This window comes from Cryptotermes secundus, unplaced genomic scaffold (genome assembly GCF_002891405.2).
Source record: "Cryptotermes secundus unplaced genomic scaffold, Csec_1.0 scaffold434, whole genome shotgun sequence".
Taxonomy (NCBI): Eukaryota; Metazoa; Arthropoda; class Insecta; order Blattodea; family Kalotermitidae; genus Cryptotermes; species Cryptotermes secundus.
Window position 1 is genome coordinate 692,825 of NW_019738963.1, and position 27,988 is coordinate 720,812.

General features: G+C 37.8%; 1 protein-coding gene across 1 annotated transcript; it reads left to right on the forward strand.

Annotated features, from left to right (window-relative positions):
- Window positions 1-1,747: 1,747 nt before the first annotated feature.
- On the forward strand, window positions 1,748-18,119 carry LOC111871456. Its single transcript, XM_023864598.2, has 8 exons — window positions 1,748-2,169; window positions 8,588-8,633; window positions 9,987-10,124; window positions 11,120-11,341; window positions 12,846-13,169; window positions 13,456-13,566; window positions 15,912-16,063; window positions 17,155-18,119. Exons 1-8 carry the CDS (start codon window positions 2,014-2,016, stop codon window positions 17,869-17,871), a joined length of 1,866 nt encoding a protein of 621 aa, XP_023720366.1. The 5' UTR covers window positions 1,748-2,013; the 3' UTR covers window positions 17,872-18,119.
- Window positions 18,120-27,988: the final 9,869 nt, after the last annotated feature.

The window sequence follows — 27,988 nt, forward strand, 5'->3', positions numbered from 1 at the left end:
TATATCATGTATTTAAATATGACTAATGATTATTCTTATTGATTTAATCCAACTAACATTATCCTGAAATTGTCATTTTATACTTGTAATTTTTCAGGTTTCATGTTGTAGTTGACAGCGTTTTCCTTAACTGCATAGTCTTTTTTGTGATATTCTCGAGAGAATAATTCATTACAATATATGATGTCTGACAATAAACTTCACGAACTCTCCACCGTGTGCTTGCCGTGGCAGCAATTGACAAGAGACCTCAGTATGGTTTGATGACGTTGCCATATCAGCATTTCATAGCTACACACTGTGTCCAGGATCCGTTAGGACTTTTTTTTTTTTGCCCTGCAGTGACTGCTGGCGAAGTTTCACCTGTCGCTGTCAATAATTTCAAAGTGCAAGCATCACTGCATCATGTGTGCTGACCTTGAATGTAACAGGATGGCTCTGACGCTCGTCAGAAAATGGTTAAACAAGCCAACATCAAATTTTGTTTGAAGTTAGGCAAAACAGCCGGAGAAGCATACGAAATGATGAAAAATGTGTATGGTAGTGATTGTTTGAGTTGCTTGAACATTTTTCAACGGTATGCTGTATTTTGTGACGGCAGGGAGGACAATGAAGACCCTCCACGTGCATCAAAGCCGAGAACAAGTCGCACTGAAGAAAACGTGAAAAAAGTGACTGAAATCCTTGCATCGCATCAGACGAATGTGTTTCTGCAAGACTCATCTAGGAGCATTTGGGAATACAAAAAAGTACTGTGCATCAAATGTTGACCTTGGATTTGGGCAAATGGAAGGTCTGTGCGCCCAAAGTGATTAAAAATTTACAAAATCGATTGTTAAGGGTGACGAGACATGGTGTTTTTAATATGAGCCTCTCACAAAGCGGCAGCGTGCAGCGTGGTTGAGCCCTAAGAAGCCGATACCAAAGAAAGAGCACGCAAAAGAGTCGAGTAAAGACACTGCTAACCGTTTTCTTCGATTCCAAAGGAATCATTCACAAATAATTTCTGCCAGAAGGTCAAACAGTTAATTCTGGTTATTATATCTGAGTCCTCAATCGTCTGTGGCCGAGAATTCTTCGAATTCGACCTGAATATCGAGAGCAAATTTTCTGGTCGCTCCTCCACGACAATGTCCCACCCCACAAATCGAAGATCGTGCGCGATTTTTATTGGGGGGGCCAGAAAAGGGATCACAGTTTCGGATCATCCTCGGTATTCGCCAGGTTTGGCTCCAGCAGATTTCTGGTTGTTCCCAAAAGTTAAGTTGGCGATGAAAGGAGACCGTCACGACGCCATCCAGGACATCCAAAGGGAATGTACCGCAGTTTTAAATGCGATTCCACAAAAGGAGTACAGTGACTGTTTTCGAAAACTTTTCAATCAGTTCCAGCTATGTATTGTTTCAGAAGGAGACTATTTTGAATAAAAAGAGTGAAATTTTGAAAATAATTCACGTCTGGTATTTTTAATGAACACAGTCCTAACAGAACCTGGACACTGTATGTTGTTTTTGATATCACTTCACTCATGCCACACCAGATGGTTTTGAGTGAAGTGATATTGAACTCAGTTCTAAAACAAAAAACCCACAATTGAGTAAGAACTTCTGCAGTACAAGAGGCCAGGGTTGCAAATTATTTGTAGGTATTCCTGTGAAGTAGTGATTCTCTGACAGAGAAAAGCACACCCTCTTACCGACCGAGCTCTCCGCACTGACGGAAGCCATTTTATGTCAATAGATTTGCCTCGGAACATTGAGGAAATAGTGATGATAGTGATATAGTGATCGACAGTGATACTTACATGACGTTAATGGTTACTGATCATTGATTTGATGGTAGCTGTGGTAGCAGTGCGTGTGACCCGTGTGACCGCGTGTGACGGTAGTTTGACGTTTTTTTTTTCCAGTGTGAATTGTAGGGAAGTAGTGGCAGTAAAAAATGTAATTTGGATCGGCGTTTTAAGAGCATGTTTACAACTTCAAATCCAGTCTTTTCGAAGGCGTAAATGAAATGGCCTTTTTTAAATGGCATTTTCTCTTGTTAGAAGTATTAACTATTTTTGCTATTGTTACCTTGGAATCCTTCACTTTAGGTTCTAGCGACTGTTTTAACGGTGGACCATCACCTACTTACTGCTCGAATGATAGTGTATCGTGCAGTTGTCAGGTAAATATAATAATTTAAAGGCTATTAAGTTAATTTCAAGTGTGAATCAGGAATGAAATGACCTTATGACAAACAAGCTGCCCGCCTCGTATTATGCCGAAAAGTGTACTACAAAGTTGTACAGCACAGTACGGTGCAATATATTGTATATCTCGCTGGGATGGGTGTTCTTCGTACTAGAACCAGTGAGGAACCACACCACTCAACCTTCAAGATTATAGTAAGAGATGAAAGTAAAGATTGCCCCTTGTGATTGAATTAATTAAGCCCCATGTCATGAAGACGTGTGGGTGAGTATTTGTATACGTTATGTATTATTTGCAATGTTCCAAGCACAGCAGGTTTTCTTGTCTAATGAAACAATTAGGCGCTTTCCTGGTAGTAATTAAAAATATAATTTTAGTCCTTTAGTTCCAGTGACTACCAGTATGTCAAAGAATTTCATATTCCATGTTCTCTGAATTTCTGTGCTTTAGATTTTTTATATTAAATTATTTTCAGCCTCCTTTTGTATTACATTGCTGCAACTCTCAATATGCAAATCTCATCTTGGTCTTTCATAATTATTATGTCTTGTCTTTTTGCCAGAACCTCCTTATCTGTACCCCTCGATTCCACGCTACTGTTATATCCTCATGTAGGCTTAGGTGTGTGTGAGTATCATTTTTAGTTTTTTTAGTGCTTAATCTCTTGCATATTAAGTAACGTGGATGTGTACAGCCTTTAACATGTCTTACTAGGTAATTATTGCTGAGCTGGGATAGCTCACTTTGTATATAATGGCCTATGAGCTGGGTGGGTGGGTTTGACTCCCAGCAGGGGCGTGATTTTTCTTTTCTCTACAGCTTCCACACCAGCTTTGGGGCCTACCCAGATTCCTATCCAGTGCATACCAGGGGCAAAGTGGGAAGGGTATAAAGCTGACTACCCACCTCCACCTACTACTGAGGTCCCCTGGCATAGTCATTATGTGATGCTTGTTTAAGCACAGGGACAACTTTACCTTTCATTTTGTACTCAATTTTTGTTTTGCCAGAACAGGGCATCCTAATGTGAAGTAGCCAGTAGGAAGGGTATAAAGCTGACTACCCACCTCCACCTACTACTGAGGTCCCCTGGCATAGTCATTATGTGATGCTTGTTTAAGCACAGGGACAACTTTACCTTTCATTTTGTACTCAATTTTTGTTTTGCCAGAACAGGGCATCCTAATGTGAAGTAGCCAGTAGCTTCTTCATATTCCTTATATAAATGGCATTTACTCTCAGTTTTTTCTTTGAGAATCTTTCTCTTAAAATAGTTTGTACTGATGACCTGATCCTGAGTTGCCATCGTCATACTTTTCCTGTTTCTCCCTTTATGTCTCCAAACTTCTGCAATCAGTAGGGCTGTACCTTATCCATTGGTTTTTTGTCCAACTGTGCTTAAATTGTTCAACATCGTCTTTTATTCTTCCTCTTCCTCGTCTGTCAGAAACGAAAAGTTGGTCTTTTTTGCCTCTTTTTAGAGCTGTGTCACAACAAAGGTACAAAACTATGATTACATGCCAGATTGTTACAAGTGAGCCATGGGCATACTTTTAAATTTTCTGACAAATTTGAATTTGGTGGTAAGGTAATTTAGTTTAGTTAAAACTAGCAAAACACAACACAGAACACGATACACATATGCATGTAGGAAGAATGCTCACATAAAAGAGGATTGGCATAATTCGCGTGTTTGAGTGTGACGTAGGATGAATCCTGAAAAGTTTTATTATTTAGAATTCATCAACATATATGACGAATACAGTTTTTAGTCATTTTAGAATGAAGACATCATGGCATGCAGTACAATAGTTTAACGTGCATAAAGACACCTGAGGATGGCACATTAGTGCTGAAACATGTAGTGTGGAAGTGAAGAATAAGGTGAAAAAGTGTATACACTGTAAGACGGTTAGCATAAACCATGGAAATTTTGTTATGTTTGCAAACACCTCTCTTCAACTTTGCTTTAGAATATGCCATTAGGAAGGTCCAGGAAAACCAGGTGGGACTGAAATTAAATGGAACACATCAGCTGTTGGTGATGATGTGAATCTGCTGGCTGATAATATAGATACCATAAAGAAAAACACAGAAACTTTATATGACACTAGTAAGAAGGTTGGACTAGAAGTAAACACAGAGAAAACTAAGTATGTGTTGCTATCTTAACACCAAAATCCAGGGCAAAATCATGACATGAAGATAGGTGACAGATGTTTTGAAAATGTGGAACAGTTCATATGTTTGGAAACGACTATAACAAATTAAAACCTGATTCAGGAGGAAATTGAACCTGGGAAATGGCTGCTACCATTGAGTCCAGAAACTTTTGTCTTCCTGTCTGCTTTCTAAAAAACATAAAAATTAGAATATACAAAACTATAATTTTGCCCGTGGTTCTGTATGGGTGTGAAACTTGGTCTCCTATATTAAGAGAGGAACATAGACTAAGGATGTTTGGGGACAGGGTGTTGAGGAGAATATTTGGGCCGAAGAGAGATTAAGTGACAGGAAGCTGTAGAACACTACATAATGAGGAGCTTCATAACTTGTACTCTTCTTCAAGTATGCTTAGAATGATCAAGTGAAAGAGGATGAGATGGTCAGGGCAAGTAGCATGAATGGGGGAGAAGAGGAATGCATTTAGGATATTGGTGTGAAAGCCAGAAGGAAAGAGACCACTGGGAAGACCAAGACATAGGTGGGTTGACAATATTGATATCAATCTTAGAGAGATAGGATGGGATGGTGTGGATTGGATTGATCCAGCTCAGGATAGGTACCAATGGAGTGCTCTTGTGAACAAGGTAGTAAACCTTCAGCTTCCATAAAATGCTGGGAAGTTCTTGAGTAGCTGCACAATTGGTAGCATCTGAAGAAGGGCTCAGCTTCATGACTGAGTTGTAAACACTAACAAATTGATCAAGCATAAATGCTGATGACAGTGTAATTAATTCCAAGACTTCTCATATAACAGGCCAGAAGTTTTATTACACTTATGAATAGACAAATTCGCTTAAGTATAAAAGGTTGTTTTCATTTCCAGTAATGTATTTGTGATCAAAATTTGTGCATTGGGTGACAGAGGTGAAGCAACAACAATAATTATAGTAACAACCCACTGTTTGAAAGTTCTGAAACCATGTATTGGTAATAATGGTGTACATTATTANGTTCATGCAAATAATAGTAACAATTATACCATATTTAAAAATTGTTTGGGGAGAACTTTTCTGGCTCCGAATACATCAACATCCCTGCAAACAACATTAGCAGCTGCTACACATCTAGCAGAGGGACAATTTTTACATGAGGAGCAAACATTGAACAATGCAAAGTCTGTGATATACCAAGCAGGAACTTGGAGAACAACAAATTCCAAAACAGAAGGACAGAATTTCAAACCAAAGTAAACTTGAGTAAGAAAGAGAGCAAGGCCGCGCCATAGCCCAAGTGGTTAGTCTCTGGCTTCCCACCGTGGCGGCCCGGGTTCGATCCCAGCTCTGGTCAAGTGGGATTTGTGGTGGACAAAGTGGCACTGGGGCAGGTTTTCTCCGAGTACTTCAGTTTCCCTTGCCAGTCTTCATCTCACCAATTGCTCCACAATCACCCTCACTTATCACGTGTAGCTGGTACAATAGGCCAGAAGTGGCTGCAGTACATGGGACTTAGTCATACCTCACTAGCAATAAAAAGAAAGTAGTGCTATCCCATTTTATGGTATGATGTTTTGAATTACCCAGAAGTCCATAGGTGTTCTTGTGAAATTAAATAGTCTTGCTTTTGTTTGGATATACTTTGTACATTTCTGTAACAATTTGGAATTTGGTGATGAATAATGTAGCTTAATTAAATTAAATTAAATTTACTTATGTTTGTGTTGGGTGTGAGAGGCATAAAAATGAACCATAGAATATGTAAGAAGATTGGTGGGAGATGTCATGTGGCTATGTGCTGAAGAGAATTGAGTTCATGTTTGCTATGTCATAAGTTGATATGTACGAGTATAATTCATACTTCTGGAAGACCATATAATCCCATTGTGTCGTAGTTTTGATAAAGTTTCACGTCATTGTGGGAGTTGTTTACAACTAACACAAGGGGTGGTGTAGACCCCCTGGAAATATATACATATAAAATTTCATGAAAATTTATGTCTCTTAGTTTAGTTATCAATAGAGGACACATTCATATGGTCATGAGACCATAAACTTAGGATTCCTTGTAAAGCAGCATAAAATTCTTTGGGCTGCTGTTGGAACCAGGCGGTGACTTCCCATTAGTACAGCTTCATCAAAGGGAAAATATTCTGCCAAAAGATGATGTTTAAGAGGGCCGAACAAATGGAAGTCGCTTGAAGCAAGACTCATCACCTGTGACAATTCGGGCTAGCATATTGTGTCCTTCATCGTGGTAGCGATTGAGATGCTGTAATGACAGACGCATTCTTTGCATATTGTGTTGTGGGGTCAGCATGTGCGGCACCCATCGTGCACAGACTTTGTGAAAGCCTAACCTGTCATGCATTATGAGGTAGGCCATGCCATGTGAACAACAAATAGCAGTAGCTATAGTGTCTATAGTTACCCTTCTGTAGGTAAGTCACCGCCTGTTTCCGACAGCAGCCCAAAGAATTTTATGCTGCTGGTTTTCAGGGGCTTGTGAAACGATGGGACAAGTGCCTCAATGTACAGGGAGATTATGTTGAGATTTAAGCGCATTTTTCAAGCCAATACTGTTATTTAAGTTCTATATCCATTTGTAACTTACTTATTGACACCTATGTATTTTGATTAGAGAATGGTGAGGAAAGAACGTGGAAAGGCCTGAAGCAGATGGAGAGCTAAAGGGATATTCATAACTCTGCTTCAAGATGTATGATGAAATCCCATTCTATTTGGAGCCCTTCATATGATTTAAAGCTTGTACATATTCTTCTATAACATGTTATAAAGTTGGAAGTATTGAAATGCTGTGTTTAAATGTACGTGGTGCAATCCAGAAGTTCCCGAAATATATTAATAAAAACTATTACATCTTACCTGGATCTTATTCTGCACCATATCCATCAAAGTAGTCCCCTTGGGAGTGCATACACCGATCCCAGCATTTCTGCCACTTTTGAAATGCATCCTGGAAGTCTTTCTTTGTTTGGGTGTTTAGTACCATCTGCGTTTGCACTTGAATTTCCTCAACTATCAAATCTTCGCCCCTTCAACTTGAGTTTCATCTTGGGGAAGAGAAATAAGTCGCATGGAGCTAAGTCTGGCGAGTACGGTGGGTGGGGAACAACTACCATCTTGTTTTTAGCCAAAAATTCCTGCACAGTGTAAGCCGTATGTGGTCGTGTGTTGTCATGGTGGAGTACCCAGTTGTTTGTGCACCACTTCTCTGGACGTTTTTTCCTCATGTCCTCCCTCAAACACCTTAGAACAACACGATATAACTCTTTATTGACTCTCTGACCAGGAGGGACGAACTCCTTATGGAACAATCCCATCAGTATCAGAAAGACAGATCAACATGGACTAAATGTCGCTCTTGATTTGTCGAACTTTTTTTGGCCGAGGTGAAGAAGGGATCTTCCATTGCGACAATTGCTCCTTACTTTCAGGGTCGTAGCCATAAACCCAACTTTCGTCACCAGTGACAACCTTCGAAAGAAATTTTTGATCCTCCTGAAGCTGTTGTTGAAGTTCTCTGCAGACTTCCAAGCGATGCTGCTTCTGTTCATTTTGCAGCAGTCGTGGCACAAACTTCGCCGCAATCCTCCTCATGTTCAGTGCCTCTGACAAAATTCGTTGACATGTACCATAACTTAGTCCCAAGGTGTTACAGAGGTCTTAGGTGGTCAGTCTACGATCTTGCAGAATCAAATCCCTAACTTTCCTGACATTTTGTGGTGTGGTGCCAGTTTACGGCTGTCCCAACCGATCGTCATCATCAGTCAATGTTTGGCCATTTTTTAAATGCTTATACCAGTCATAAGTTTGTGTCTGGCCTAAACTGTTGTCACCAAAAGCTTGCTTCAACATTTGGTGCGTTTCTGCAACGGTTTTCCCAAGTTTAAAGCAAAACTTTATACAGACACGCTGCTCTCTCAGGTCAGCCATCGCGGAACCGCAAACTCAGGGAAACACAACAATGGAAATACATTCACCAACAATAAACCCAACCACTAAACTCGACGCTGCTTTCCATGCTGATTCAAGAAGGGTGTGTGGGGGAGACATAGCGGTATTTCGATGTACTCATAACCATTCACGTGCAAAATTCAAATTTTGGAAACTTTTGGATTGCACCACGTTTTATATGTTGACAGAGATACACCATGTTAGGTGACAATTTTGGCAGTGATGTGACTCTAACAATGTTTCTTCTCTTTACAGCTTCCATATTCAAATTCCTGCATGGTGGTGTCATTCTTACCATCCGGTAAGATAGCATTTCATTGCTAATCAGCTGAGAATTGTAATGACTAGCAAATTTGATTTCTTCAGATTGAATGGAAGCATGATGTGTTTAGAGCGTTTTTTATTAATATTCTTCATGTGATGTAGTTCATATATATCAGAAAATTATTTTCGTTTTGGTTGGACAGTTGCGTGGTGCACGCAGTAGCGTAGTTTGGTTGAGGGGCTATGCTACAAGCTGGAAGGTCCCGGTTTCAAGCCCCAATGAGGGGCTTGAATGAGAGCACACGTAGTACAGACAAGCAGCGGCACTCACACAAGAAGACTACATTAAATAACACCTGTACAGTGTGAAAACAAGAACTAGCCGCTCCAGCACTTAGACATAGGGCGAGTAACCCTAAGAATTTTAAATTTTAAATTTAAAATTTAGAGAAAAATTTTAAAAGGTTTTAAAAACATCATAACTAAAGATTTTTAGAGTGCTACTACAAGAATATCGGGTTTGACGTGTGCAACATAATCTACATACCAGACACATATCAACGATGTAGATGTTGATAATACGAAGAATGTGACATTGTGTTTTTAAATGTTAAGTTTTAGACTGGGTTCAGTGTGGCAGCAACGTTAAGAGTATACACCTGATGATGGCCGATAGAGGCCGAAACATGTAGTGTAGAAAGAACAAGATCAAAGACATATAAATATATATTGTTTGCACTTAGGATGGAGTTTGTATCATTTACCCAATGAGGTCATTGGATTTTTATAATTGACCTAATCCTTCCAGCCACACTATGGCCATGGGGTCGACTCAGCCTCTAACAGAAATGAGTACTAGGAATTAATTAAATAATTTTCCTGGGGAGTAAAGCGCGCCCGATGCATAAGGCTGCAACCTTACTGCCATCTTTGAACCAATTGTCTAGATAATGTGGGACCCTCAACGTCTCACAACCCTATGGGTCTTCACAGCCTCTTACAGGGATAGCTTTACTTTTTACTTACTTACTTTGGACAGTTGTGTTATCAGTCTTTTGTTTTATGTTGTTTATTGTATGTACTCCCTGTGCCAGGAAGAATCATCCCCCCTTCCGTTTCAGCTGAAGTAACATGCGAATGCTTCGCAGCTGCAACTGATGTAGTTCATACATAGTGTTGATAGTGAAAAGACATTTACAGGTATGCTAATGCCCAGACAGTAAATATTATCTGTACTAAGCAAGAGTTCCCACTGCAGGATTTAACTTAAATATTCATGTGTAGAGTTTTTTGTGTAAGGATCATATCCTTTCTTACTTAACATATGTTTCTATGAGAGAAGGAATTAAAAGATATGTTATGTCTCTTTTTCTTTTTTTCTTTTCCCCAGATTGTGCAAAATGGACGTTTAATGTTGGTGGTTTCTCACCTAGCCTTGGGTCATTGGTGCTAAAGAACTGGCCATCTGTAGTGTCAAGTTACCAGTACTCTGTCTTCAATGTAACATTCACAGATATCAAGTGGACATGTAAGAACGCTAAACTGATACCATCTAAATTTGATCATATACTTCCTTCATGGGTCTCATTCTTCTGTATTTGAGAGGCTTGTTATAACTTGTGCTCTTTGCAAATTATAATTAGAATGATCAAGTCAAGTAGGATGAGATTGGCAGGGCATGTGGCATGAATGAGGGAGAAAATTGTGTATAGGTTATTGGTTTGAAAGCCAGAAGGAAAGAGACCACTAGGAAGACCAAGACATTTGTGGGTGGGTAATATTAAAATGGATGTTATAGATATGGGATGGGGTGGTATGGACTGGATTAATCTGGCTCAGGGTATGGCTTAATGGAGGGCTCTTGTGAACACAGAAGTATGCCTTCATCTTCCATAAAATGCTGGGAAGTTCTTGAGTAGTTGCACAACTGGCGGATTCTCTAGAAGGGCTCAGCTCCATGAAGTTAGTATATAGTTTTGTTTATACATGTTAAATGTGAGGTCTTGTGAACACCTGCACTGTTGATTCTGTAACAGGAATTGCCACTAACCTGTACCGAATGTAATCACCTTCCGAGAGCTTATGTTCTGGTCTTTGCGATACTTGGAGTTGTTGTTCAAAATCATTTTTTGAACATACTTTGAAGTACCGTCATTACATTTCTTTGGATGATTGATTGATTGAGGTGAGCTCTTTCTAAGGGACCCAACAGAGTAGGTGTCTTCCCCTTGCCTGAGGACAGAAACAGGTCCATTTTCTAAAATGTTGTGTTTTCTAGTTTCAAGAATGGTGGATGATGGACGAAGGCCAAAACCCAAGTAATTCTGAGTGTTATACACCACTGGCAGAACCCTTTAGAATTTATGTGGAAAAGTATTTATTATACATACATATATGGCTCTGTATTGCAGGCAGTTTGAGCAAATTGATTTTGTTCTTTGGACTTCCTGTATGAATAGTGTTTTATCACTGATTGCTGTATGTGCCCAGGTTTGCATATTTTAATATTGTATTCTCTTACAGCTCTACGTTTTAGGTTTGAGCAGCATGGATATTACAGTAAACACTTCTGCAGAGAATTTCATGTGTCTTCAGAATATAATATTCCAGAACTGTTCTATGATTGTCGATGGACAAAATCAGAATATGAGGGGACACCTTTCACTTTTGAATATGAAGCTCAAAATGCACAACATACTGAAGCAAGAAGATATGTAATGAAGCTCCCATTTTATGCAAATATAGGTATGAGTGTCCACACTTTAATTAACTAGTGCTCAGTGATACATCATCAGATGAAATACTCGTACTACATATGTGTTGATTATACTTTACTTATGTTTGAAAAATATACATTTTTTTGAGGGTGAAGAGGCCTGCTGTATGGGACATAATGTTTTATAGTCTTGTGAAAGTCAGCAAATGTTTTGGAGGAACATAACTCCTCCACCTTCATAGTCAGAAAATAAGGCAAGCACAAAATCAATTTGAAATGGACGGCAAGTCTTTGTTTGAAAAGTGGTCAGTCTAATTTGCACCTGAGTCACGAGCAATGCTGACTGTTGTTTTTTGTGATTTTCTCAGTCCTTCAAGGTAAATGATAGGATAGGACCTTGTTTAAGCCTCAATGACTTTCTATCAGATCATTTTGAATTCATCATGTATTCATCCTGATCTATATAGACTTGACCCTGAAAGCATAAATTACAACTCACAAATGAATTCAGTGCCCTGAAAAGTTTCACACCATTACTGTGAGGGATATGGTGGTACCACTTTTTACTCTGATTTAGTTTGAAGTTTTCAGAACCCCTGAGCATGTTTTTGAATGATGTGTAAAACTGGATTGGTTTCATTGCGGCTGTATGCATATTTGCTAAGAATGTAGATTGTTTATGTGTCTTGTGTGATTTGTAGTAGAAAATCAGTGTTTTATTATGTGGTTTATGACAAAATTAAAATGTTTTTTGTTCTTCTGAAAACATTTTGACACCAGAAAATACTACAGTTAGTTAAGTCCAGGTTGGTTCAGGTGTCCTGGAGTAGCATCAGCTTCTCTAGGTAATCAGGGAATCTACTCATAGAATGTCTGCTGCTGTTACAGCAACTTAAATGAAAATATTAATGTCTAATATAATGTGATTATATTCTTCCTTTTGTTCATATCATACTAGATTAGTAATACAATTTCATTATACTCACTATTTTACTGAACAGGAAATGTACTGAGCACTTAGAACTCCTGTATTTGAAAAGTCATTTTTGAGACTAGAGTTTCTGCATGTATTTCCAACTGTTTAGTCAAGGCCGCGCCATAGCTCAAGTGGTTAGTCGCTGGCTCCCCACCACGGCAGCCCGGCTTCAATCCCAGGTCTGGTCATGTGGGATTTGTGGTGGACAAAGCGGCGCTGGGGCAGGTTTTCTCCGAGTACTTCGGTTTCCCCTACCAATCTTCATTCCACCAATTGCTCCACAGTCACCCTCACCTATCATCTTGGGCTGGTACAATAGACCAGATGTGGCCGCAGTACAAGGGACTTAGTCCCACCCCACTAGCAATAAAAAAGACTATTCAGTCAGCTGTACACTGACAGACCTCAGCAAATTACATAGAATTGTTATAGACTCAGAATGTATTTTTCACTTTACTTTGTATTGTATTTGCTGTCTCTGAAGACCTGATGCAATTTCTTCCTTCCTCCTTCCTTTCTTTCATTTTATCTATATATGTTTATTTTTCATTTTTCAGGACAAGGAACTGAATTGAAAAATTGGATTTCATTTTTATATGTTGATGTGTCAGAGTTGCCACTTCTCACAGCAAAATGGCAGCAAGCGCCCTCACATTTTGGTGTACAGAAGTACAGACTTCAGGTGTTCAGGAGGGGAGAAGACTCAGAAATTAACTTGGAGGCTTCAGAAGTGGTGCAGGGAAATAATGAGGGCCATGAATTGAGTTTTAGTTTTGACACTTTTCCTGCTTCTGGCGACTATCATTTTGAGGTGTGCATACTCAGTGATAATTGTACTAATGGTGTGTGCCAAGTATCCAGGTCCCCAGATGTGCCTGTACGTAAGTATGATGGATGAGTTTCAGAAATTTATTTGTTCCACAGATTACATCAGTAAAATTTGGGAGTCATTAACTGGAGTTACTGAATATTTATAATTAGTTAATTGTTCACAATGAAGCATTTAATTTGTCAGTAGATTATTCATGCAGTTAATGCATGAATTTAATGCAAAAAATTTAGCAGTTAGCAAGTGTAAAGTTGAAAACTAGTCTGCTAAAAATTTTCAAAACCTGCACAAGAATAAGAGGGTAACTACAAATGAGTTCTACTTTGTTGCGTTTCCAGGTGGCTTTATAACAAGGACATTAATAGCTGCTGTTATAGGATGTGTGATTCTTATACCACTCTTCCTTTTTGTGCTATGGATGTGGAAGAGGCAGTTTAAGCCTCTGACTGGTGAGTTATGAACTTAATGTGTCCCGTGGTACACAGTATTATGTCGCTGTTTTTGTTTTCATTAATTGATAGATACGTTCATTCATTTTATTTGGCATTCATAATTGCTACAATGGTAACACTTGAACAAATCACATCATTAAATACATAATTCTTGAAATTTTTCGCCCAAATGCCTAGAGGATTAGCATTTGTCAACAATAAATAATCACTCTTGACATGGTTAACCTGTAATTAAAATATAACACACACTATCAAGCAAGATAAATAATCAAATTAGATACTATATCTATATCTTTAATTCTTTAAAAATCGGCCTGCATGATCTGTAATTTACACCTTTCATTAAGCAATGTATCCTTTTTTTGTATTTTCAATAAATGAAAATATATGCGTTAATGTTTCAGTATTTTATTATGAACTTTTAATGTGCTGAAGGCTACATTTATCACAGGCAGGCTATACAGCAGAATAGTTTTTTCATAAAGAATCACATTTTAAAGTAGTGAGAGAGGTTTCATTCTTTTTTCCTTTGTCACTCTTTGAGTTTCTTAATGCCTTTGTACAAAATTGTTTTTCCCTCTGGCAATTCAGCAAATATGTTTCTCTGCTAAATTGAACTTCAGTTGGTTGAAATCAGAAGTAGGTAGCAGAAACTGTCAAGAGATTCCAGAAGTTTCTTATTTCAGCATTATAACCAAATGTGAAAGATAAGCAGCAGTGCAGGGCGGGTAGTTTTAAGCAAAGCGATAGGTTTGATATCCGTGTGGTTTTCAGTGCTGGGTATTCTGTGCAATTGTTGGATTGCTGTTTACTTCATTTTATTTACTGTAATGAAGTTTACTGTTATAAAATCAGCATCATTTGTATGCAGTTAACATACTCGTAATTACTTCTGCTGTTGAACAGGAGCTCCAAAACTTGCATTTTTATGTGTGTTGACCTGTTGCATGTTTAACCGTTCTCCCTTTAGGCTTCTAGCCCACAAGTTGGTTGCCACCTTTTTTTACTGTCCGTCTTGTTCGCCTTACGTTCGGCGCCACTTTGACTGCCCTACCTGGTGTTGCCGCTGCTGAAGTTGTTAGGTCGTGGCTGGTTCCGGCTTGACCAGGCTCCACCGCTTCCTCCTCCCGTTGAGATTACAGGGGTTGGAATTTCAGGATGGGACCTGATGTAATGGGCGCCAGCAAACAGCTAAGTGCGGTTTGCGATTCATTATAAAGGGGGGGAAGGCATGAGTGGGTGGAAGCTGGTGATGGGTTTGACTAGCTCATGGCGATGAGTCTCTCCTCAGGTCGGCTACGGGTCAGGCTCGTACAAGTGAGGGTGAAGCACTTCTAACCAACACAATGCACTGTACCACTAGAACATTTATTGTTTTCTTACAGTCGCTTGGCGGTATAAATCAACACAATCAGACTTAGTTTCGGCTTTCAAGCAGCCGGTGTTGCACTTGCTCAAATTACCCGATCATGCCGACTTACCATCGTCCGCTTATGGATTAAGCTAGATCTCTTTTAAGTTATGGCCAAATTTTGCACTTCTAAGAATTATTTAACTTAACGAGCCAGTATAATCGTGGGGTTTGCCTCCGCCAAGTTCGAAAGTTTGTAGCAGACTCAGATCTTAAACTGGACTCTCTGCCGAGCCAGAGGTCCTAACTGCGTTGTATCTGCCTATTCTCCTCTCCTGCTAATTTCCCTGATAGGCTGTTTCAAATAAGGGGAGTTGGCTTAATTTTTGGTTCTGGCCAATGACCGATTGTTTTAGAGGGAGTTTCAGCCTAAAATACCAAACGGCGAACTTGACAGCGATGCAACTTATGAGGGGTTGCTAATGATCTCCTGGCACTCCCACTTTTGACTTACGGCTGGTAGGGACTGTCACTTCTCGAATACTCAAAGTGGCTTGCCGCTGTAAGTCACCTTCTCAATTTCTAAAGAAACTCAGTGGGGTTCCTTGAAGTATAATTTCTGCCCCTTTCGAAAACAGCACCAGATGCTTGGACACAAGGACTAGCAGATGTCCTTGTCCGCGCAAGTTCGGTCTATCTGCTCATCGCCTACTGCTTGTTCTGTGTGTCTTAAACCTATGTTTCTTCGTAATTCTTGTTGTCTACTTGATAAGCTACTGAAATAAAAAGAGGGGGGGGGGAAGGATTTCAGTGGTGTGGTTACACATGACCTCATCAAATACACCTTTTATAGTGCCATCATACTGAAATTGTAATAGTATAAGCACACAGCAACACTGAAAATGAATTTTTGCATCTGTTTGTTTTTGGTCATTACAAAGATTTGTTAATTCCTTGAATAATTTTGTTTTTTTTTTCTTTTTCTTCCCAGGAGATGTTAAATTACCAGTAGTGTTAATTATTTATAGTCCATCTCAAGCATCTCACATTAAGTCTGTTGTGGCATTAACAGAATATTTAAGAAACCACTGCTTTGTTGAAGCATTGTTGGATCAACTGGATATTCCAGATTCTGAAACAAAGGTATGAAGTGAAAAATGCATGGCCTTAAATATGCTCATAGAGTGATTTAGCACATAACATGATGTTTCATGTACTTTTATGAATGTTGTTGAGGAATGCAGCTGGTCACAGTAGGTGTAAGGCAGGAACTGTCTTCGCTTGCTTGGATGCTGAGATTGTGGGTTCGAATCCCACCTAAGGTAGGAATGTTTGGTGTGTGTATGCATTTATTCTGTGTTTGTGATGTTCTGTGTTTAGGTAGAGGCCTTATGACAAGGTGTCACTTGTCCAAGGAGTCCTACCATTTGTGAAAAATGATTACAGAACTGAATAAGGCCAGGGCCTTGAATGGGCTGGAAGAGACATTGAAAAAAAAAAGGTTGAGAAATACAATGCATGTAGCTGACATATATGTGTGTGTGTGTGTGGACGCATGTGCTCACATGTATACACATGCAGACTGGTATTCAGAATTTTGAACTTCATAAAATATCCTGATATATTGGGTTTTCGGACTTTATCCATCGTCCTGGTTTTTAAGACAACTAATAAAAACACAACGTTTCGGAAACTGGATCTGTTTCCGTCCTCAGGTGATTGGATCAGGTCCAGTGATTGAGGCTAGCTCTTTCTAGCGGACCCAACAGAATAGGTGTTTTCCTTCACCTGAGGACGGAAACAGATCCAGTTTCCGAAACGTTGTGTTTTTATTAGTTGTCTTAAAAACCAGGACGATGGATAAAGTCCGAAAACCCAATATATCAGTGTGTTATACACCATCGTCAGAATCCTATAGTAACTACTTATTCATAAAATATTGTTTGTTCCTCTAGCTTCCTACATGAACATGTGGTTACAGATCTTGTTTCAAAAGTCAATTTTTTGAAATATATATGAATACATACAAGAGAAAGAGACCATAAAATGTTGATAGAAGGGTAACATAAAGTAAAGACCTTAAACTTAACATAAAGTATTTAAACAAATCTGAAGAGATGAATGCTTTTGGTTATATTCTTCTTATAGAATTGCAAGTCATGTAATATTAACAGCACAATGGACATTTTTCAGTTATTATGGAGACTGTGAAAGTTATGTGCTTTTCTGTTTAGGATCCATTCATGTGGTGTAATGAAGCGTTTTCCAGAGCTGATTTTGTAATGGTTGTTTCTTCTCCACCGAAATGTTGCAGCCAGGAAGGGATATTCAGGAATGTAGATGTCGTTGCTCTGCGTTTCTTTAAGGAGCAGTTCTCTAAACGTAACTACAGACCAGAGTTCTTTTCTGTCTTGATGCCATATTGTACTGAAAAAGATATTCCTGAGGAGGCAAAGAATCTTCGAATGTTCAAACTAACCAAAGACTTGGATAGAATGCTGTGGTATATTCATAATGGAGGTAGGTTTCCTACTGTTTTGGATTCTGCAAGGACTTTGCTTGGACCTAAACTTAGAGGGGGTAAGTCTGATTTGAACAATAGCGGTAATATTTTCCTGGCAGCTATGAAGGAAGCGGAGTATGATTTAGTCAGAGGTTGTAATTGCAAGAACCAAAATGTTAGGGAGAATGATGAACATGATACTGAGATTACAAGTTGTTTGACAAAACTTAGAACACCAGGTGAAGAAGGGAACAAGTATGAAAGAAACTTACATAAGAATGCCTCCACAGAAGATTTAGTGGTGAGTCCTGAACCGCTTAATGTGGAATTTCCATTTTTGTTAGATGATTTAGACTTGACAGGTAATGTAGAGATGAATGTGGAGCCCATGAAGAAGAACAGTGAAGCTGTTCATTTGGGATTTGATCTGAATATTATGAAGTTGTAGAACAGTAATCAGTCCTGCATTTTGGTGGACATTTACAAATCTTCTTATAATCTCTCGACATTCGTGATGGATGTTCTTAGTAAGTAAATGTTTCCTGCAGATTAAACCTAGAACTGAATTGCCTTGAGCACTATTTAATACAGTAATTACCAGAATCCATTGTATTTGATGGAAGCACTGCTATCATGTTACTGTTGAGGCTTCTGAATCCAAAATATGCCCTTTTATTTCAAGCATGTATCCGAATATCATGCAGCATAGTTTGGTAAACAAAAACAAACACAGTGGCTTTAGTCCACAAGTGAACATACTGACTGAACGAATGCTGCTTGTCGGTGAAGTTAGTGCCGACTTTAGCAGATAAAGGTTGTCCCATGGTCAGCACAACGAATCCCCGTAGCTGTTAATTTCGGTTTTCTAGACTGGTGCCTCTACTTTTCCATTCAAGTAGCTCCTCAATTATCCTCACGAGACTGAGTGGACCCTGTTCCAGACCCACTACTTCTGAGAAAATCTGGTAGCGCCAGGAATCAAATCTGGGACCTCTGGGTCTGTAGCCAAGAGCTCTGACCACTAGACCACAGAGGCGGTCCATAGTTTGGTACTTAATAGAAAAATCCATAAAATCTCTTGGAAGATTACAGAAACCTTGGTAATTGGTGGTGTTTTGATATTTTTTTATCAACATTACTAAATGGCAAGATGGGCTGTTATATTCATTCAGAAATTTTCAGTAGAAGTTGTGTTTCATCTTCATGAAAGTACAGAAAGTATAATACATGAAATTAGAATCGTAATATTGTGTGGAATGTATACAACATGTTCACATTCAACTAAAATTTTTAACAAATCTCATCTTTCAGCATGTCTTCTTTTGAATATATGTGGGTATTATAAAATGGATTAATAAATTTTAATTGAAGGCATTCTGGTCTGTCACACTATTTGACATTAAATAACATCATTGAGTGCAACCAGTTTGATTTAATTACACAGAAAATTTAATGTGTTTCGGTCTTAAAGAGACCATTGTTAGAAGGTGCTCAACAGGTGAGGAAGTGCTTTATGGTTATAAAGGCCAGTTGTTCACCAATTACACCCTGTGGAGTTAATTATATACAAATTCAGCAAAAATGAAAGTTATTCAGCTTACAGTTGTTAATGTGATAAAATGTTTTGAAGTTTAGAAGCTGTGTATGGAGTCGCCTGTTAATCCTCCGATTAGTTATTAGAATATCCTTTGTCTTTATATAGTGTATGTAGTGACCTGTTGTGGCTTGTATGGTGTGTTGTGTCCAATTTAACTTGTCATTGTTGTACTGTAGATTTTGTCATGTTAACTTGATTTGTTGAATGTGCACACAACAGCAGCAGTGAGTCAGGGATCTTCAATCAGTTCAGGTAAGATTTTCTTGTATTCTGAATACAGAAATACAAAAGAATGATTGTAGCAATAATGAATTAAACTAAAGGAACAAAAAGTGCAGTATGTAGAAAAACGCATACATTAAGAAGAATGATAAAATTTTTCAAATTGATATGAGTAACAGGTGTTTCAAATATCAAATTCATGGATACTGAAGAGTCCACTGTATTCACGTCCTGTAATGCAGCAAAGGTTAAGGTGGCATTCTACCTTGGCACATATAAGGATTTCTGGTGTTACGATTTCAGTAGCTGATGTAATCTCATGTGTTAATGTTTCAACATGTCCACTGACTCCAGTAACTGAACTTTTTATATTTACCCTCAGAAAAAATTAAAGGAGCGTTATGTCTGGCGACCTAGGAGGCCATGAAGTAGGGCCTTTCCACATCCATTAAGCGGGAAACTTACTGAAAGGTTGTTAAAAGGGAGCAGTTTACGATCTTGTTGAAAGATTTCAGCTTCTTCTTCTTCCAGTCATGGAAAAATGGAAATTTTCGCCATGTACAAGTAACTGGCTCCTGTTATGGTAGCCTCAGAAAAAATGAAAGATGAAGAATGCCATCACCACTGTGAAAACCTCAAATCTTACAAAATGAAAAATGTTTGTGCTCTGACAGGATGGTGTCTTGTTATCTGCTCTGTTATTGTATCATAAGAGATGAACATATGAAAGTTTACTAATGGAAATTCTAAGTGTTTGTTGTCGTCATTTTTGTTTCTGTTCCATATAGCTGTGTAATGTGGTTGCAGGCATGCATGTTTACAGTGTATTCACAATAATACATTTAACGCTGAACTTAATGCCATACGCATGTTATTACTGCAGACTGTATATTTTATAATCTTATATTTTAATTTGAGTTATCATATATATTTTATAAACCTCTACTGTAGATTGGAGTTATTGTTTATATTTTATAAACCTGTACTGTAGATTGGAGTTATCATTTATATTTTATACACTTATACTGTAGATTTAAATAAAAATCCTCTTCTGTCCCCAAAGTCATCCAGCATCTTCTTACGTCTTCTTCCGCATCTTCTGGTCACTTGTATCCGCCCATCTCGCATACATGGTATTTCTGTTTTTGGAAAGAGACTATCCAGGAAAAGTGATAAGGTGGTAGTTTTTCCATTTGCTTTCCACATCGCAGTACGACAGCCGTTCAAACCACTTTGGTCACGCCTGTTGCTATACGAACTTGAATCATCTCGAGCATCATTTGCTCTGTGCTTCAAGTCGCTGCTGATGACGCAGCTTCCGGCATCAGTTTTTGGTTTTTGGTGTCTCTCTTTGTCTGATGCCTACCCTTTGACCTGTCCAGCAAGGGAGGCCCTGCCAGTAGCTATGCTACCGCTGGTATAGCTCTCAAGGTCCATGGCCCTGTGGACCTGTTGTCTGACAGATTACTGATGAATGAATACTGTAGATTGAAGTTCTCAGCAGTGTGTGTAAAACGTGAGCTTTCAGTGTTACACAGGTTGAGGTGGCAGTTGTTAGGTTTATTGTATGTGTGGGGTTGCATGTGTTACAGTGGTGTGAAGATGAATAATTCAGATTAGCTTTCAGTCAGTCAAATGAAAATTTACATCTAATTTCTTTATGCATTTTTTATTAATCTGCATATTAACAACTTCTTCATAAAGAATTGTTATGCTTTGAATTCAGTCATATTAATTTTGTACTGTGTATGTTGAATATGTGCAGCTCATGTGGTTTCCTTATGTGAATGGCACCTTCTTTCTGTATGTTTACGAACATCCTTAACCACACGAATCTTTTGTTCCTATCCTCCTCTCTACTTCCATCTTGGCTTGGCTGGCTTCATAAATAAATACCGTGTTCAAAAATACTAATGCAGGCTGAAGTATCAGTTGTTAAATATACATATAATTTTTATTAACATAGTAGTGTAAGTAGGCAATAATATTTTTATGTGTAAATTTAATTTATAATATTTCAGTGAAGGTAAGAAGTAAGTTCTCCCTGTGCTTAATTAATTAAGCACTATGCCACAATTACATATGGGGGAGTAGATATATAGACCCATCTTTTCCTGACCTCAGCATTAGTTATGCCACAAAGACACGTGGGGTAGTGGATGTATAAACCCATGTTTTCTAGACCTCTGCATTGGTTGGAGGCAAGTGTCAGCTTCACACCCCAACTACTTTACCCCCCCCCCAGGGGATAGAGCCCCTGGTACCAATTGGATAGGAGGTGAGTTGGGTCCCAGAGCTGGTCTGTGACATGGATTAGTGAAAGTTCTTGACCCTACTGGGACTCAAGCTCCAATCCTATGGTTGTGCAGCATGTAGCCAGTCACTATACCGGCTGTGGTATCCTGGCTCTTATAATATTTCAATATGTCATTTATTTTATGAACATGTATTTACTGGTGTAAGTACACGTTGCTGTGCAGTGATGTTTTGTGAAATATATTAATACACTGAACCCTCAATACTAACTGCCTATAAATGTACAGGAGTCCTGGTATGTTTCAAAACAAATTATGTACCTTGTAAAAACTGTACTTACTTACTTACTTGTGGAGCTGAGCCCTTCTGGAGGAGCTGCCAATTCTGCAGCTACTCAAGAATTTCCCAGCCTTTTATGGAACCCGAAGGTTCATTACCGTGTTCACAAGAGCCCTCCACTGGTTGTAAAAACTATGGCTGTAAAAATATATTTTGTCTCGTTTAGTGCTGTAAACAAAATTAAGTAAGTAAGTAAGTAAAGTAAAGATATCCCTGTAACATGCCGTGGAGGCCCATATGGTTGTGAGATGTTGAGGTTCCCACATTTTCTAGACAGTCGGCTTATTGATGGCGGCAAGGTTGTCAGCCTTACACACCGGCCGCCCTTAACCCCCAAGAATATTCCTGGTACTCATTTCTGTTAGAGGCTGAGTTGACCCCAGGACCATAGTGCAGCTGGAAGGATTAGGTCAATTGAAAAACAATCCAACGACCTAATTGGGACATGAACCAGCACCCTTCTGGTTTGTAGCATAGTGCCTCAACCAGCTATGCTACCATGTGTCCCCTTTTAATGCTGTAAATACGTTAAGTAACTGAAGGGACATGGTGTCGCAAATATTTTGAGAGCTTTGGTAAAGTTACTGCTATAGCAATATGCTTAATGGTGTAATTGCATTGATGTAGTACGGAGTATTTTATTAGAGTTCTGGGAAGTAACAAGGAAACCATGTAAACTATAACACCATAGTTCTTATGATCTGTGTTGGTATTTTACCTCTAGGTGTATTAATATTTGTGAGACTTTAGATCAGAGTACCAGTCACTAGTTTTGTATATCATGTGATATATGACTTAAAAGTTTTAATGGTATGTTGATGTTCATTTAGTTTAATGAAATGTAATTTAAAAGCCTAACTAGTTCCAGCTTAGCTGGTCAAAAAATTCCTTGGCCTAAATGACATCCTGAGTCATTTGGGTCCGGTCCTCCTTTCATAACCTTGTACCTAATTTTGGATATTCTTCTACATTTGTGTCATCAAAGTGGACACTTTGTTAAAATTTTATAACTAATAATTTGTAACATTTATTTCAGTGCCCTCATGCATCTCACCCATCTTGCCTTTTTCAGCCTAAAGTGTTTGATAAAGAGTATAAATTGTGATGCTTATTATATAATGTTCTCACTCCTTCCTGTCCCCTAGACCTGAACATTTTCCCTGGTATTTTGTTTTCAGTCACCCAGTTCTGTTTAGAGAATAAGTTTCGCACTTAGTGAAGGCAACGTGCAATATTATGGTTTTTGATAGTGTAAGATACAAGATTCTGATAAAAATAGTAGCAAGAATTTAACAGATCTAAGCTACTCTTAACTCTGTCATGATGTACACAGCGGTGTAGAAATTCGTAGTTATTACAAACACCAAATTCTCCACCATCATAATCGCCCAGGGCAGGTACAGTAGGCCAATAAGTGGCCGATGTGCCGAGTGGACCCAGCTGGACTCCACCCCCCAGTATGCGAATTAAAAAAAAAATAATCGTCCTATGCTTTATTTGACTGTACTTTTTTATCAATTCGAACATAGTTACTTATAAGCAGCCATTAAATAGTATTTTGTTAAAAACAGTTTATTGGCAGGGAGCTGAAATTAGGTGTGAAAATGGATTACGATAAATATTGCAGTTTAAAATTAAGGAATGCTACTTTGTATTTTAATGACTTTGTTTGCTGTCATTTGACATTGTGTTGTTCACAGAAATAAAATCCACGTTACTAATTAATGCATTTATAGTCTGAAAGTGAAGGATAATGCATAAGTCTTCACTTGTTTGATAATTAACTATTAGATCTGCTTCATTGGCTGTAATGGTTTTCATTTGTGAAGAATTTTAATGGAAACTCAGTGTATTCCAGTGTGAGTTTATTTCTTCCTGCTTGTCCTAATTCTGGATCCTGGAACAGCTCAATCTCACTTATTATTATTTATATAATTCAGTGTGATGTATTATGTTCAAATGGAGTTATTTTTGGTGTCATTATTACTTATAGTGAGCTAATAAAATGTTCAGCTAATGTATGTCATTTGCTTTCTTGTGTGCCTAGTCCTTTTTCCATTTTCCTCCTAGATATTATATCACCCTTCTTGTTACCCGTTGCACTTGAATAACGTTTTCTTGACCCTACTGAGTGAGGAATGCTACAGGAGATCTACAATACTTCCCATAACCGTTGACACCACATCATGAAGATATGAAGCTTTAGCTGCATGTTTTCAGTACCTGAACATAGTAGATAGGTTGGTTGAAAGTTGACTTATCTGCACTTTCTATTCTTAACTCAGCACATTACAGTATCCATTCAAACTTAAACTGAAACTAAACTACCATAATCGTAAAATTGAAAGACCAGGCACTATATGTCTCTATACTGACAGTGTCATTAAATAATCAGTTTAAAAGAAAACAAAACTTAAAGAAGCCCCTGAAGTTGAACTAATGATAAGTGAAACATGTTGGGCAAATGGGTGGATGGTAATATATTATTAATTACATTCAGTAAATTATAGTAATGGTTATTAATAAGGTGTTTTACAGTTTTTAAATATATGTACATTTTAGTCCAAGAAATTTTTTCATGTAAGATATACATCATGATACTGCCAAGAAGTGATGTTTGGAAAGTTGAAAATATTTTCCATGAATTACAAAAATTATTATACCGCCATAACCCTGTGGCCAGATTTTTGTGTTTGAACATGTAGAGAAATAGAGGATAGTAATGTCAGGATTAGATATAATTACTTAATTTTCAAATCTTTGCTCAGAGGCTGATCAAGAATCTTAATATGACTAAAATTGTGAGATAGTATATACAGTATTTAGATGATCGTGTAGAATGTATGTTACAAAGTTCATTTGAATCAGTTGTGTTGGAATATATGTATATTTATTTCTCTGAATACTGAATTTCTGTTAATCAGTGAGATTTTTCATGTAAAAGTTGTAGTTCTTTTAATGTAACTACAGTTGGATATGTTTTGATTTCATAAAAATAACAAAGTACTGCTGGTATTAGTATTAAATCTTCTGTGATGTAATACCATGTAGTTTTGTAGATACATACCAGTGTTTTTGAGGATCCTACTGCTTCTACTTCGAAGATGGAAGTAGCAGGTTCCTTCAAAATGTTTATACCTATTTACCAACCTACATGATGTCACATCCAAGAATTCTGTTATCTTAATATGTACCTATATGATTAAGATTAGCCATCCCCACAACAAGTGATTTATAATCAATCAGTATTTTACAGATTGAAATTTATTTCCTGTTACATGTTTTGGTCCTCATGAGACCACCATTGGGCAGTAATATATGAGTATGTTTATGGTCATTGAGGTCCTAATATGGATCCATATTTGGTGCAATGTGTTGTACTTATAGTATAGATTCTGCCTTGAGTTACATTGTAAGTACTAAAATTAAATAAAATAAAAGTGTACCTAGGAATATATTAAAATATATATATTGGCTTTATATTAAAGTAATTAAGATGAAAAAATTATATATGTTATATAGATCCAAGAAATACGACTTAACGACATAACTTTACCTTGTATTCGGCATTTTAACCTTGAACTTGGCATATATAAATTTTAATACATTTTAATTACTTTAATATAAAGCCAGTATACAATCTATATTTTAATATATTCCCAGGTGTACTTTTATTTTTTTTTAATTTTTATACTTATATTATAACTCAAGGCACTGTATTATCAGCATGGCACGTTGCTCCAAATATGGATCAGTATGTCCATAGTAATGTTCATATTGTGACATGTTGCGCAATGGAGGACAACCCCCCCCCCAGAAGTGACGTGGCAACTCAGGCCACAGTGATGTGGCGGGTGAGTCAGCGCTCCATCCCCCCTCCCCTCCATGGTGACGTAACACGCAACACAGCTAACAGCCAACAGTGGTACCGGTTGCGTAACAGGCGGGCGCTGTGACTATATAAGGGAAATACACAGCCACTGCAGTTGAGTTAACGTGTAGCCGTCGCCAAGTTCAGTAGTTGTTGTCAGTTAAAAGTGTATCAGCGGCTGAAAACAGTTCTCCAGTCAGCAGTGAGCGAGATAGTGTGTGATCAACAGTTCTCAAGGCAGCAGCCTACGAATTGAGTTGGAATCTAGCCAGCGGTGAGTTACGAGGTAGTGTGTGATAATCAGCGACAGTTTGTGATAACTGAGAATTAATTGGGAGTGTGTAATACAGAGAGACTTGTAGAGCTCCTCCCGCATAATTAGTACGTGTAACCTACTGGAGACAGAGTGAATTGATTTGCGAATAGGGTTATAAACTGTGAAACCCCGCAACAGTGTGAACAGATTATTGCAAATAGAGTTATAAAGTGTGTAAACCCGTATCTGTGTTATAATCAATTGTAGCCGAGACTTGTAGGTTGTTAAATAAACCAAGTAACAATCCGAACGGCGTCTTCAATAACGAAACACGTTACAATATATTACTGCCTGATGATGATCCCATGAGGACCGAAACATATAGCAGGAAATAAATTTCAGTTTGTAAAATACTGATTGATTATAAATTATTTGTTATGACGACGGCCAACCTGAGTCATATATGTTTGTGTCACACAACAGGATGCACACTACAAAGAAAGTTAATATGTACTGCTTTGGAACCACAGATCTCAAACACATGTCTAAAAATGTTCGCCAACCATGGTCGATGAGCTTATTTTGTAGATGGACAGTAATGAGATGACATCAGCATGTTTTGTGTCAAGATCTTCCTTTATTTGGAAAGCAAATCTTCATAATGTACCCTAAAAATACAACTTATTAATTCGTTACTGTCATTTGAAGTCCTCAGAATTCAAATACATAACAGTTACATGTGGAGACAGATTAGCTTATTAGGCAGTTTTAATTTATATTTATTACCTGTAAAGATCTGATGTTTTTGTAATTGTTTCTCATATAGAAAAATGGAGCCATCATTCTGTTATAATTATGGTAAAGCATCGGCGAAAGAAAGTTTTGCACTGAATGTACAACTGATACAGGTTTATAACTAATTGTATTTGATATATATATATATATACAGTGTAATGTTGATTATCCATATTGTTTTGGAAATGATATATGAATTAAAATCTCAGCATCCAAAATTGAAGTCAAGTTTAAATATTTGTACAGAAAATAAGAAACATTAGTATTATCAACAGGTACAAAATATATCGAGAAACCTTTGTAACTATACAGTGTAGTTAAAAGATACCTTAACACTTGGGAGCTATGAGGTATGGTATGTATGTATGTACATCATAAAAATATCGCAGAATCTGAATGATCTCCAAGAAGGAATCATATGTTGTTAAAGCCAATGCACAAATATTTGCTGTCCAAACACTGTCTGCACAAAAAAAAAAGTGTTCACAAATCAATCCCTATATGAGGATTAACATTTTTTTTAATTTGCCTGCACTATGTGTGGTCTATGGGAGCACTCAATGGAGATTGTACAGTAACATTTTGAACATTATGTCGTAGGGTAGGCAGTCAAACTTAAAAGTTACTTTCTTCATATTGAATCTGATTATGATGCTGTGACCTTTTTTTTTTTTTTATTTCTAGGCCTGTTTCACAAAATGTGAGTGTGCTCCTTGACCTTGTTCTGTCCACCTGCCTATATTTAAGGACTCTCCTGGATATGGGTTGGTTATGATGAATTTTGCCATATACAGTCCTTACTTTACTGACCACATTGATATAGAAAAGTAGGATGAGATGGGTCTGCCACTCTGGGGGAAGATATTTATAGGTACAGTGTCTAGTTTTTTAAGTGGCCATGAAATACCGAAATGGCCTTATGGTGTATGTAAACAAGAAAATGTGCTCCATCTGTTTATGATGTGAAATCTTTGGATTAAATTTATTTCATTAGGTCTGGATATGCTCTCTTGTAAACTGTAGAGTGAAAAGAAGCATATTCATTCTACTTGTACATGTATGTGAATTGCCTTAGGAAAAGCATGCACTTCAGCTATTACTTCATTAGTGATGTAGCAAAATGTTTTGATCATTTTTATTATGCATAAAATACATCACTTGTGACTAAATGCAAATGAACAAATGTTTTCCACGTCCTTGTTTTAAAAAAGATGCATAAAGCTTCTGTA